Source organism: Ailuropoda melanoleuca, chromosome 2 (genome assembly GCF_002007445.2).
Source record: "Ailuropoda melanoleuca isolate Jingjing chromosome 2, ASM200744v2, whole genome shotgun sequence".
Taxonomy (NCBI): Eukaryota; Metazoa; Chordata; class Mammalia; order Carnivora; family Ursidae; genus Ailuropoda; species Ailuropoda melanoleuca.
The window spans coordinates 142,380,809-142,394,207 of NC_048219.1; the positions used below are offsets into that span (position 1 = coordinate 142,380,809).

General features: G+C 34.4%; 1 protein-coding gene across 1 annotated transcript in view; it reads right to left on the reverse strand.

Moving 5' to 3' along the window:
* The window catches only part of OLA1 (Obg like ATPase 1), a 178,654-nt gene that overhangs the window by 72,790 nt on the left and 92,465 nt on the right, over positions 1–13,399 (reverse strand). Inside the window, exon 5 of the mRNA XM_034654754.1 lies at positions 1,409–1,584. Within this exon, the coding sequence (XP_034510645.1) occupies positions 1,409–1,584 (176 nt within the window). The remainder of the gene's footprint in view (positions 1–1,408; positions 1,585–13,399) is intronic.

Consider the following 13,399-nt stretch of genomic DNA (forward strand, 5'->3'; position numbering starts at 1 on the left):
TAATTTACTGATAGTGTGCACAAGTTTTAGAGGCTGATTCTGTAACTGATTTCTTCCTTAAGAGTGTGAACTCCTGTGGTGCATGAGTGGCTCAGTCAGTCAGGCGTTGGACTCTTGGTTTCAGCTCGGGTCATGACTGCAAGGTCATGATCTTGGGGTTGTGAGAGCAAGCCCCTTGGTGGGCTTGGTGCTGAGCTCGGAGTCTGCTTGAGATTTTCCCCCTCTCCCCGTGCCTCTCCCCCAGCTCTCTCTTTCTTTCTCTTTCTCAAATAAGTAAATAAAATCTTTAACAACAACAAAAAAGAGTGCAGCACTCCCTAATCAACTGAGTTTTCCAAAAATAAGAAAATTAAAAATAAACGCATCTATTAAAAATACATGAAAAATTACAAAGATAGAAAATCCTTCCCATGACAAAAAAAAAAAAGCTTAAAAAGCAAGTACAATTTAGGGAAGATATTAGTAAGTGAGAAAATACATAATTTTTTAAAAAGATTTTAAGTAATCTCTACACCCAACATGGGGCTCAAACCCACAAGCCCAGGATCAAGAGTCATACTTTCGGGGCGCCTGGGTGGCACAGCGGGTAAGCGTCTGCCTTTGGCTCAGGGCGTGATCCCGCTGTTATGGGATCGAGCCCCACATCAGGCTCCTCTGCTATGAGCCTGCTTCTTCCTCTCCCACTCCCCCTGCTTGTGTTCCCTCTCTTGCTGACTGTCTCTATCTCTGTCAAATAAATAAATAAAATCTTTAAAAAAAAAAAAAAAGTCATACTCTCTACCCACTGGGCCAGCCAGGTGCCCCAAGAAAATACATAATTAAGGCCATTTTTTTTTAACGTAAAAGACCATTTGATCATACTTAAACTAAAATCTTCAAAACTGATTTTGAAACATTATATTTACTAATAATTACTCAGTACAATATGATAAAAAAAATTTGAATATTAAAGACAATGATATGTGTTTTCACTCCATAAAGATTAAAATTGTCTTTCTAAAAGTACATTCATTCAGTCAACCTCTATGGAAGACCAATTTCTTGTATAAATCACTTCTTCAAATCCACAAAACTCATACATTCAGTTGTTGCTCTAAATCCGTAAGTTTTTCATCATAAAACTACAGTTCTCTAACATTAAAACTTGAGAATATACATAGAAACCATATGAAAACTCAATATTACTGCTAAATATGCCTTGCTAAGAACACCTTAAATAGCCTGTCATAATGACCCTCTGTTACCAAAAGAAAATGAAGTTTCTCCATGATTTTTTAACAGAAATTATCCTTGGATTCTAAAATTCCATAACAATATTAGGTATTTCATTTTATTAGATGCATTACTATTAAAAATTTAATTTAAAAAATGAACTCAAGTATCAAAGAAGCTATAAATTTTTACTTACATATTCAGGTTTTAATTTTTTATCTCCTCCTCTCACAGCCACTTTTTCTAGTTTATCTATAATGGGCCCAATCATTTCCTCATCTTTAAGCTGAAGTTCTTCGTGTATTATTTCTATATCTCGAATAGGATCTACACTTCCTTCAACATGCGTGATATCATCATCTTCAAAAGCACCTAAAATGAATTAAAGAGAAGCAATCCAATAAACAATACAGAAAGCCATTATTAAAGATTCCTAGAAGGTTAACAACTTATTCAAATTATTCTGAATTCTTGCAAGCAGCACATAGTATATATATATTTTGACCTATTTAGTGATATTTAGGGCACCAGCAACAAAACAGTAATTCAAGAACTTCAACATTTCAAAAACTGATTGAAATAAATAAAATTATGATCTTTACAGAAAGAAAATTATGCTCCAGAACTACTGCTATTTTCAGGTTTGGTACATTAAAAGATACTGAATTGCAGGCATGAGAGCCTGAAGTTCTAAACTGCACTATTAGGGTTTCCAAGGGAAACCGGATTTGGGGTGGGGGGGTGGGTGAAATCATCTGGCAGACCTCTTCCCTGCTTCAATCTACTTTATCACTGTGGTTCTGACGGTGATTAGATAATGAACCACTCAGACACACAATTTACACAGCAGCTAATTTCATCGGCCTGATTTGAGGGTATGGTTTTTAGGGGGCTATCAAAGAAGCAGATGAAGGTGCATTTGTCATATATGAGTGACAACCATTCACACTATCTGAACAAAATGGTGCTGGCCCTTATTAGAAACACATGCTATTATCACATATTTAAAGTGCAGTTGAAGCCATAATTTCAAATTGCCAACTGGAAACATAAGGGTAAAACAACCAGATATTACTGAAGCATGTGTACTGACTTTATGCCCTTTTGAAGACATAATGTGGCAACATAATTCAACTGGGATTTACTCAAATTACCAGATAAAGAACAGTATCACAAAAATGAACAAATACTAAGAAATATTATAAACAGAAAGCAGTGATATACCCACAAAACAAAAAACACATTTATAAACAAATTAATTTAATTTAAATTACCAACTAGATTATATACCCAAAATGAGATGTTTTCAAACATAAAGCATTGATTATTTTAGATAAAGATATCATAGGAATCATGAGAGACAGTTTGATTGAGTTTTAATAAGAGAAAAACAGTGACCATAGCTCATTCTTCTGTATCAAAGACCAAGATATTCTCATTACAGTTTACAAAGAATTTTTAAATATAATTTTCTAGAATTTAAAATAATTAAGCTGTTTGTATCTCAACGTACAACTATTCAGTAATATAAATTAAAAAACATAAGTATATTGTTGCAATTAAAATATAAGTATTTAAAATAATAAAGTATTCTTGGCATTAAACTGATGATATGTTAAATAGTGCCATACAAATTATATGAACAAAATTAGCAAGAAATGAGGGTGTATATTATATCTTACTGGTAAATACACTACACAGACAGTGATTTAGGTACATTTTTTGAATATTTGGAAAGTATGAAAAAAGACTTCCTAGAAGTACAATATTTAACATGTTTTGAGGCATCTTACACAAATGACAAAATAAAATAGGAAAATATAAAAATGAAAGCTTCGTGGCAGAGCAACGAAGACAGTATGGTCAGTTCAGCTATAAAAATAACTACACTTTTTATGACACTCCAAATGAAAAATATCCTATGTAGTCATCTTTATGTAAGAACCAATGAGTTAACTATAGCGATGTCCTCAACAACAGTAAATGCATCAGGTTTTAAATGACAATTTCTTAACGCAACCCTCAATTTTAATTGAGTAGATAACAGAGAGAAACTTAGGAACTGCAATTCTTCTGGAAGCAAAGAAAATAAAGCTCTCTGATCATCTGAATTAATCCAAACAGAAAACTAGAATAAAGGGAAATAGCACTTGCCTATTTTATAAACCTTTAAATTATCCTCTAGATTGCACTTTGCCTGGAGTCTTTCAGGGATTTGGCTAGAAGAGAAGTTATGACTGTATCATCACTAATCCATTCCCCTACTGTAAGAAAAAAACTCAAAACACAAACCTTATACACTCTGGATTGCACTGTTGTTCCTATGCCTGAAAGTTGTTGTTGTTATTATTATTATTAATTTGTATGTGAGGTGGTAACATACTATGAGAAGAACTTATATTTTTTTGATAAGTATTGCCAAAAATTAAGATAAAAATTAAGTGAAGGCAACATTAAAGTTACCCTTTAAAACTGAATAGCCTTGTGATGAAATGAGGCCTAAAACAGCTGTAAAATATAAGCTACAGAAATTTGGTGGCCATATGGGCAACTTCCATTTCTTAGAAAGTTTCTAAAAAGTTAGAGATTACTTCCCAAAGATACACTCCTAGGTCAACACACTTTACTGTATACTTACATTAGAGCATTCTTCCACATCTTATCCGTTTTAGTATAAGATGCAGTGGTTAAAAGTAAGGGTTTTCGAGTCAGACAGGCTTACTTGTCATAAAATCTTAGACAAAACAATTAAACCCCTAAGGATCTTATCTTCACATCTTTAAAATGAAGACGTTTTTACCTCTTAGAGAATGGGTATGATTAAATCAGATATCATATGTAAAGCGCTTAGCAGAAAGCCCCACACATAAACTCTTTCAGTAATTGAGGCATACACTACTTTTTTTAATGATGTAGGAATTGGTAATTTAGAAGAAATTTCATAGTAATATACTCAAACATTAGCTTTTAGTAATATCATTTCATGTCATTCAATTCACCTTGGAATAGGTTAATAAAAGTTTTGTGAATTTATAGAGATTCCCCCCCACTAATTCTTCTTATTTCACCAGAACATTTTTACCCTAGTCCATGGCCAGAGTTATTTATTTCAACTTCACTTTAACTAAAACAATGATTATTATAATTGTTATAATTATTATCATCATTCCTCTTTGGGGGAAATATTGTACTGGTAAAGAAGAAGACTTTACTCATCTTGAAGACTATACTACATCCACTGAATTGTTTGACAAGAAAGTTATTTCCATCTCAATTCTCTTCAGTCCTTTTGAATATGTGAAAGAGAAAATCTCAGTCTGATGCTGCTGGTCTTTAATATCTAACATCTATAAATTTATCTTTTTATCAACAGAGCAGACCTCAGTCTCAGAGCTTCTAAAGGCTAAAAATTTAATACATAGCTTTCATTGTATTTATTTTTATTATCTTAAATTTTGGCAAGTGATACTAATTTTTCACTTATATTAGTGACAAAGTTTCCTGTTTAATTTAGTCAAAAAACATTAGATCACATTTTTTTTATAAAATCAAGAAATTTCTGAAAATACTAACTACGGTCATTTTGGTGACAGGATTTTATCTGATCTTTTAAAACTTCTTTGGTATTATTCTGTATAAAAAAGCTGATGTGAGATAGCATGTATGTGCAGTCGGGGAGTGGTCACGTCGCTGTGCAATACTTTAAGGAGGATAGTAAGGGAGGCCTCTCTAAGATGACACCAGAGCTGAGACCAGAATGGACAGGAGGAGGCAGTAATGTGAAGATCTGAAGGAAAAGCATTCTAAGAAGAAGTATAAAATCCCTAAAATGGGAACAAGCTTGAAGTGTTTCAGAAATAGAAAGAAGGTCAGTGTGGGTGAACCACAGTGGAGGACGGTAAACAGAGGTTAAGTTGGAGAAGTAAAGCAGTTCACATACATTTGTAAGTTATGGGAGTTTGGATTTTACTCTAGCTATAATGGGAAGCCATTAACTGGAAAGTTTGAAGTAAAGAGGAGGTAGGGTAATAAGATACGATTTATGGCAAGAGGCCATTTTGGCTACTTTAAAAAGAACAAACTTTAAGGGAAGGGACAAGAATGATGGCAGAAAGACTCAGTTAGGAGGTAGTAGTAGTAGTACATATGAGAGATGACCAAATGAGTGGTAACTTGAAATAAAATAAAGAAGATGAGAAATGTTTGGACAGGAAATGTATTTTAGAGGTGGACCATATGTAGGATGAAAGGTCATGAGTGAAGATATAAAACTGGGAGTTATCAGATATGTTTAAAATTATGGGCCTAGATGATGTCATGTGAAGAGAGCACTCCAACACTCAGATGTTTGATGGGAAAGAGGATTTGACAAAAGAGACTAAGGGGTGACAAAGTAAGATCTATCATTTAAGAAGATGGCCCACTTAGAAATCACGGCCACTTTCAAAGTTTCACATTCCGTGTAAGCTGGCATAAACACTGAAACAAACACTGACCAACTGCAAGGTGGCAAACCAACGGATACGGAATAATTGACATCACACATGTCAAGAACAAAATCTGTAACATCAAGTCACACATAAGGCTTCAGGATTTTCCAAGGCAGCCCCATGCCAAAAGACAGTAGAGCAATGTCTTTAGAGTCCTAAGGAAAGAGACTGTGACTCAAGAATTTTACATCCAGCCAGTCTGTGTTTCAGGGATAGAGTTTCACAGGAATAGAGATTAACGGCAAAGAGACTCTGCGTTAATACACTCTAACATATAACACTGATCAACTGCAAGAATTAAGTTAACAAAATAGAACATATATATTATAAACTATGGAAAGTTAAGAATGAGAACACAAAAATTCAGAGACAAGGAAAAGGAGGTAAAAACATAAATGTGCTAATTTCCTCATCTTTCCCAATATGGGATCAACAGATGGACAGATAAAAATGAAACATGTAATTAAAAAATAGTTTCTCCCATCTTTTAGTGTTCTCATGATCCTCTTTCTTCACTCTAGCAGAATCATGAAAGAGAACATATCTCTTGTGAAAAAACTACCTTAAGTTCAGTCATTTCTTCTGTGTTGCTTTGGTCCTTTTTCTTTCTTTCAAACTCAATAAAATAAAATGTAGTATTCTATTTTTTTTTAAATTTTTTAAAACTTATTTGAGAGAAGGAAAGAGAGCACGAGCAAGGAGGAGAAGGAGGGGCATAAGGAGACTCCCCACCAAGCAAGGAGCCCGACTTGGCACTTGATCCCCGAACCCTGGGATCATGACCTGAGCCAAAGGCAGCTGTTTAACCAATTGAGTCACCCAGGCACCCCCGTAGTATTCTATTTAAAATAGAACATCTAATTCTATTTATAATAACACACTAATGATCACATTTATATAAAATTGTTTCTCTCTCAGTAACACTAATGGTAATAAATGATTAACCAAATGCTAATAATTCCTGGACAGTGAGTTATTGAGCAACTTTTAAATCTTCTTCAACAGTTCCATCTTGCTTTAAAGTTTTTATAATGAACACGCATTGTTTGCACAAGTCATTTTTGAAGTCATTTTTTTAAACACAATAAATGAGTTTAATTTGCAGAAAAATTTGCACGAATTTTACTTCAAATTTTGGTTTTGCAGTGACTAGCCACAAGGAGAAAATCAGTATTACCATTAAAATTATTTTATACCTATACATTTTTATACATATAAAATAGGTGACTGAAAATAATACCAACTATAGTAAGGCTTCCTTATCAAAGATTTGTTAAAGAAGAAAATTAACCATAAGCTAGGCTGAGATCACAAAGATTTTTTACCCATCAATCCTGCAATGCTTCCTTTCGTAACAAAGCACCTTTCCTCACTTCTCTCACATTTCCGACACTTTTCTCTTTTGCTAACCAGCAGCAAAGACTTAATCTTTCTCACTTCATAGGGAAAATGCATGGGATGTTTGGAATATCAAAGCCGCATTTTGTTTTTACCCAATCTTCCTTCTCTCCAGCAGTAAAAGCGAAACATTACCTGCGATTTATGACCAATCTCTCTACTGTTTCTGCTATGGATTTTATCCTCTCCCAAGGAAATTCACTCCACAGATTGTTCCTTGTATTTCCTGAGACCTCAATCTATGACACCTCTCTCTCTCTCTCTGATATTTGTAGCTTCTCCATTTCCACTAATATTCTCCCATGAACACTGAAGTAGGCTTAAGATTCTACAGTAAATCAATCACGTCAGTCACCCTTGGACATGAATCCCCATTCTAGTATTGCTTTCCTTCCTCCGGTTCAGAGCAAAATTTTTAAAAGAACTGTCTGTGCCTGCTCTACTTCTTGACTTCCTACTTAAAACTTAGCCCACTGCAGTTTGGTATGCCTCCACCATGTTATCAGAAATTGATCTCAAAAAGGACGCCAATGATTTGTCTTTATGACATTAAGTCAAGTAGCCATTCGTTGTGAATTCTGTATGACCTCTCAGCAGCTAACTTCACTGACATAGTCTCTTTCACTGATTCCTTATAACCACATTCTCCTGATTCTCTCCTATTTTCTTCAGCCATTTCTTCTTAGGCTATTCCTTTTCTTGCTCCAACTAGCACATAAACATTGATGTCCCTCTTCGCTGTCTTCTGTTATCCCTCTATTACACACTCATTAACAGAATTTCCAGCCCAGAACTCCTGAGTAGCTCCAGTATATTCTGAGGTCATAGCAAATAAGATGAACCAAAAATTCTTTTTGGTTATTATATAAATCATTTCTACTATAAAATCTATTTACTAAGTGAATAAATGTAAAATGTCAATGCTTATACTAAAGTTGTAAATTTTTTTGAAGATTTTATTTATTTATTTGACAGAGAGAGAGCACAAGCGGGGGGGGGCACACAGGGAGGGGGAGAAGAAGGCTCTCTGCTGAGCAGGGAGGCTGACATGGGGCTCGATCCCAGGACCCTGGGATCATGATCTGAGCTGAAAGCAGACACTTAACCGAATGAGCCACCCAGGGGCCCCCTAAACTTATAACTTTAAATATTTGTGTGCCTCCTTTACTAAGAACCAGCCAAAAAACAGAAATATTTTACTTGGTGAGATACATTTGACTACCCATATGGCATGAGACATTCTATGTATTTATTTCCTGTGTGATGTGGCAGAAATGAGTTAACTATTTTCAATTACTATAAATGGATTTAAGTTTGATCAATTTACTCATTCATTCATTCATTCATAGTCTAATATCCTTCTTTTTTTAAAAAAAATTTTACTTATTTATTTATTTTATAGAGAGTGTGATGGGGGAGGAGGGTCAGAGGGAAAAGGAGAGGGACAAGCAGATTCCCCACTGAGCACAGAACTGGAGGAGGGGCTTTACCTCACAACCCTGAGATCATGACCTGAGCCTAAACCAAATCAGACACTTAGCCTACTAAGCCACCCAGACGCCTCTCAAAGTCTAATATCTTATTCCATAAAGACCTGAATAAGAAAGATAAATCCATACTGTCTAGGATGCTAAATCTAACTGGGAAGGATTTTAGAAATAAAAATATACTTCAGAAACTCAAGACTTCAGTGAACTGCTTTGTTACATTTCTACTTAAATTTGGACTGTATTCAGTTTTCAGAAACAAAGCATCCTAGTTAGATGTAGAAAGAGATTTTAAAATACATGATGTATCTAAGTGTACAGGCTTCACAGCAGCACTTTATATAAACCACCTGTCATGGAAACTTTATATTCCAAACTGCATGTCTGAAGTTTTCTTGGGAATAAGAGGGTATGTGGTCAAGATGGACCAATTTGACTTATGTTTTTTTCCATCCTTTATCACTACAATACAGAGATAAGGAATTCCTTGTTATTTAACCAGTGCATAAACTGTCACCCCCTCAACACATATATAAACCACAATATGCTTTACTAAATATAAGTTCCCCATTTATTTTTTTTAAAGATTTTTTATTTATTTATTTGAGAGAGTACAAGAGAGAATGAGAGAGCGTGCATGCACAGAGGGAGAGGGAGAAGGAGACTCCCTACTGAGTAAAGAGCCCGACATGGGGTTCGATCCCAGGACTCCGAGATCATGACCTGAGCCAAAGGCAGATGCTTAACCAACTGAGCCGCCCAGGCACCCTTAAGTTCCCCATTTAAAGAAAGCTTGTTTATATATCTAACAATATGGTAAGTCTTTTGAGAATTAGAAACAAAAATCAAAATAATAGGATCTTGGTTTCAATGACTGGACAATGTGCTTGGAAAAACAAATATAATCTAATAAAAAGAACAATATTCACTAACAAGGACTTTAAGTATAGATTTAATTAATAATTAATCATCAAGGCCTTTAAATATAGGAAAAGAATAGTATAGGTAAAGAAGATGAAGAAAGGCATGACAAGTAACAGGAAAAAGCATCAGAGGAAAAAAAATAAAGACTGAAATAAACAAGGCTTACTGGAAAGCTGAGTATAGTGAGAAATTGTACCGAGGAGTAGTAGAAGATAGAAGTTTATTACATCAGCTAGGTGTGAAGGATAGGGAAGTCCAAATAGGAATATAAGTCTGGATCCCAACTGATAATCAACAAGGAGCCAACACTGGTTTTTGTGGTAGTAAGAAATGGAAAGCAGCATTTAGAAAAGCTAACCAGAAGTAGGGAACCAGCTGAAAGAGAACTGCTATACTCCAAACACACTGCCGAAGCGCACTAGGATGCTGATGGGAGATATGAGGCAAGGAGGATGAATGGTGAGACTTAACCAAAGAAAACAATGTCAACTAGATAAAAGCAATGACAGAGAGAGAGCGTGTCAGGTTTCAAGCCAAGAGATCTTTATTTGCATTTAAGGCAACATCAATACATGTAAGATTCAAAGCCCAAAACAAGCATGAAACGAAAAGGTGTTACATAACTAAAGTACAGACTCTAAGAAAAATAAATAAATAAAAATAAAAAATACAGTACAAACTCTAGAAAAAATTATTATGCAAATATACTGAATCTTAAATCATAGCACCAAAACATCCTGTATGCCACATTACAATTCACATTCTTTCCAATTTCTCCTATGTGGTAAAAATAAATGTTTTGAACATCTGTATTCTAATCCAGAGTCCCACCCCAAATCACTAAAAGGTTAGGGGCCATATTCCTAAACCAGTAGAAGAAATATTATTAAATACGATGCTAGAAATCAAGACAAGGATATCCTGCTCAAAAAAAAATCTTTACCTTTTCAAATTTCTAATCCATTCTTCAGAGTCCTGCCTTGTATCAGAACTGTGATTCCCAACTTTCTTATAATTCTATAGGTCATTAATATTTAAAGAGAAGGGAGAGAGCTAAATTTGTATTGATAACTCACTTAACATCAATAGTTTTATTCATAAACACTGGAAAATGCCAGTTCCTATTTACTTTCTGTAAATGACATAACAAAAATTCCTTATTGTATGGTAGAGAAGAGTGGTTTAAAGCAGGAGTTAAAGCTGTTTATTGAATATTCCAGATGCTCTGATTTAGTAGTGTAGTTTAACCCCAGGTTTACAGATGCACTTTAAAACTCTAGTCTTAATCTACATAAAGTCCCTTCCCACCTTGACAATAAAAGCAATTTGAGCAAAAAGAGTCTAATTCATAGCTGGACCTCAATCTTGTAATGTTTATCTCTGTGTTAAGTAAGATGTGTAGTTTAAGCTACTTTCCTTAAGTTATAAAGTGGAAAAAGGGCATCTTGACTTATTATATTTACTTCAAAAATCAATTTACCTTCTTAAAAATATTAGAGAACAAGGAGAATCTAGGAATAAAGAAAAGAACCAAAAAATCTTTCTGCTAACAATATTCTGCTAAAAAAGACATAGATTTAAGCCTCTAAGCTTTCAGAGTTTGAAGCAAATGAAAAGGGTTCTATTAATCAAATTTTAATTACATTAAATGGATGTATTTATAGACCTCTGGAGAAATAAAATATTTTGTAAACATAAAAGTGAAAATAATTGGTCTAGTAACGTAAACTGTTAATTACTTGATGCAATGGCACAAGCGGAATAGCATAACTAGACTTAGTGGGTTGTACTTATTTACAATAACAAATCAATCAAAAGTAGCCTTTAAAGTCTTTAACCTTCATTTTCCAGGAGAAAACCTATTATTTGAGATATAGCAAAGGCCCCCAAATAATCCAGTCTATGCTTCAGGCTAATTGTTTAATGCTGGAATAGAAAATAGAACTATGAGTAGCCAAAAGAATTTGCTTTTGCTTTGCTTCTCTTCTCTCTCCTCTCCACTTTTCATTATAGGAAAACTAAATCCTAGCCAAAAGGAAGAAAAACGTACCATCCCTCTGACATATTCAAAAATTTACCAAGGTTTTCAAAAAGCTTGATAAAGATAAAATGCATATGTGGCTGACTTTGAGAGACCAATCTAAAATTACAGAAATTATAAATGACTTATGCAGCACTTTTAACAAAGTAGTTAATTTATATGGAAGTAATCAAGCAATGCTAGAAGTAAAAAATCATCCCCAACTTTGAGACAAATAGATATTTAGGAGAGAACAATAAAGTAGATCAGTCAGGTTCTGAGACACCTTAGAAATTTTTGTTTGTTATTTTCTTCTAATTTTAAGAGTTCATAGAAGTTAAAAATGATGCTTTTAAGTAGTAACTCAAAAACAAAACATTAAGTAGGAAGAATGAGATGAACAAAGAGAAAAAAGATACAAAGACATGAAAACCAGTAAAACTGAATGTTATATTAGTGCAGTAGCAGGCAAAAAAGCCTTTTGGTTATCACTGATACCACTTAACTGATCAAAAGCAACACATTACAATATCATACAATATAATTCTTTAAATGTACAGAACGCTAAAAAACTCTGCCTTACAGTTACTGCTATTGTACTTAATTGCAGACAATTAGATATCCACACCATTAAAGAATCCTTAAAATCACTTAAAAGTTACGAATTATAATCCAGAGTCAACACCTGTACTTAGTTATATTCAATTGCTCAAGGGTTTTACATTTTTAGGTGCTGAAACATATCAACTTTTTTCATATCAACTCTTTCCAGAGAAATAGGCAGAAATGCACCTTAATGAAAACTAATATTCATCTCTCAATAAGATTTTCAGTACTTATTCTAAATAACAGATACTTTAAATGTATAAGAGGCAACTTTAGTGGATGATATTTTAAATTAATATTTATTGAGATTCTGCTCTACCCCTAATGTTGAGCTAGCTGCTTTTGTTGTATTAACCTCTTCAATAGCCATCTCACTAACTTCCTCGCTTCTAAAACATCATTTACCCTTCTGCCCATAGAAAAAGCCCTCTATAAGATGGCTTTGCCCCACCCTCACCCTCCACAAATTCTCAGTTCAGGTCAAACTTCTACTGACTCATGAAGCCAAGAAAGTTCTTCACATCAACTGTCATTATTTTTGCCCATTTCCTTCCCTGGGCCTCAAAGATATATATCCTTTCCATTACAAATCAAATCCACCTCTAAAAGGCATACTTTAATTTCCCCTCATCTTACAAGACAATTCTAGAGGAGTCCAGGTCTAAATGTCTACCATCCCTGAGTCATAAGAGGAGTTGTAGGGACTTGTCTGAAATAAAGTATGGTAAAATTAGTGGCTTAATATTACCCTAAATTTGGCTCCTGGGAAGATCCATTTTTATACCTTTTACAGAGTTATGTTGTAAGCAGGGAAAAAGGCAAAGAGAAAAATTAATAAAAACTAGAATTTTATCTTTACTACCAATACGATAAGCAATGAATAAAGGAGTTACGGAGACTCTACCATTCACAATATAAACCAAAGAGCAAATCAGAGCTTTAATTTTTCTAATGGTGGTGCCCATTAATAGCTCACCTTTTAATCAAACTGATCCATTCTCAGTAATTTCATCTTACATTTTCTTTTTTTTTTCAAAGATTTTATTTATTTATTTGACAGAGATAGAGACAGCCAGCGAGAGAGGGAACACAAGCAGGGGGAGTGGGAGAGGAAGAAGCAGGCTCCCAGCAGAGGAGCCTGATGTGGGGCTCGATCCGGGATCACGCCCTGAGCCAAAGGCAGACGCTTAACCACTGTGCCACCCAGGCGCCCCTCATCTTACATTTTCAATGCTGTTACTAATCCTTCTGCATGGACTAGT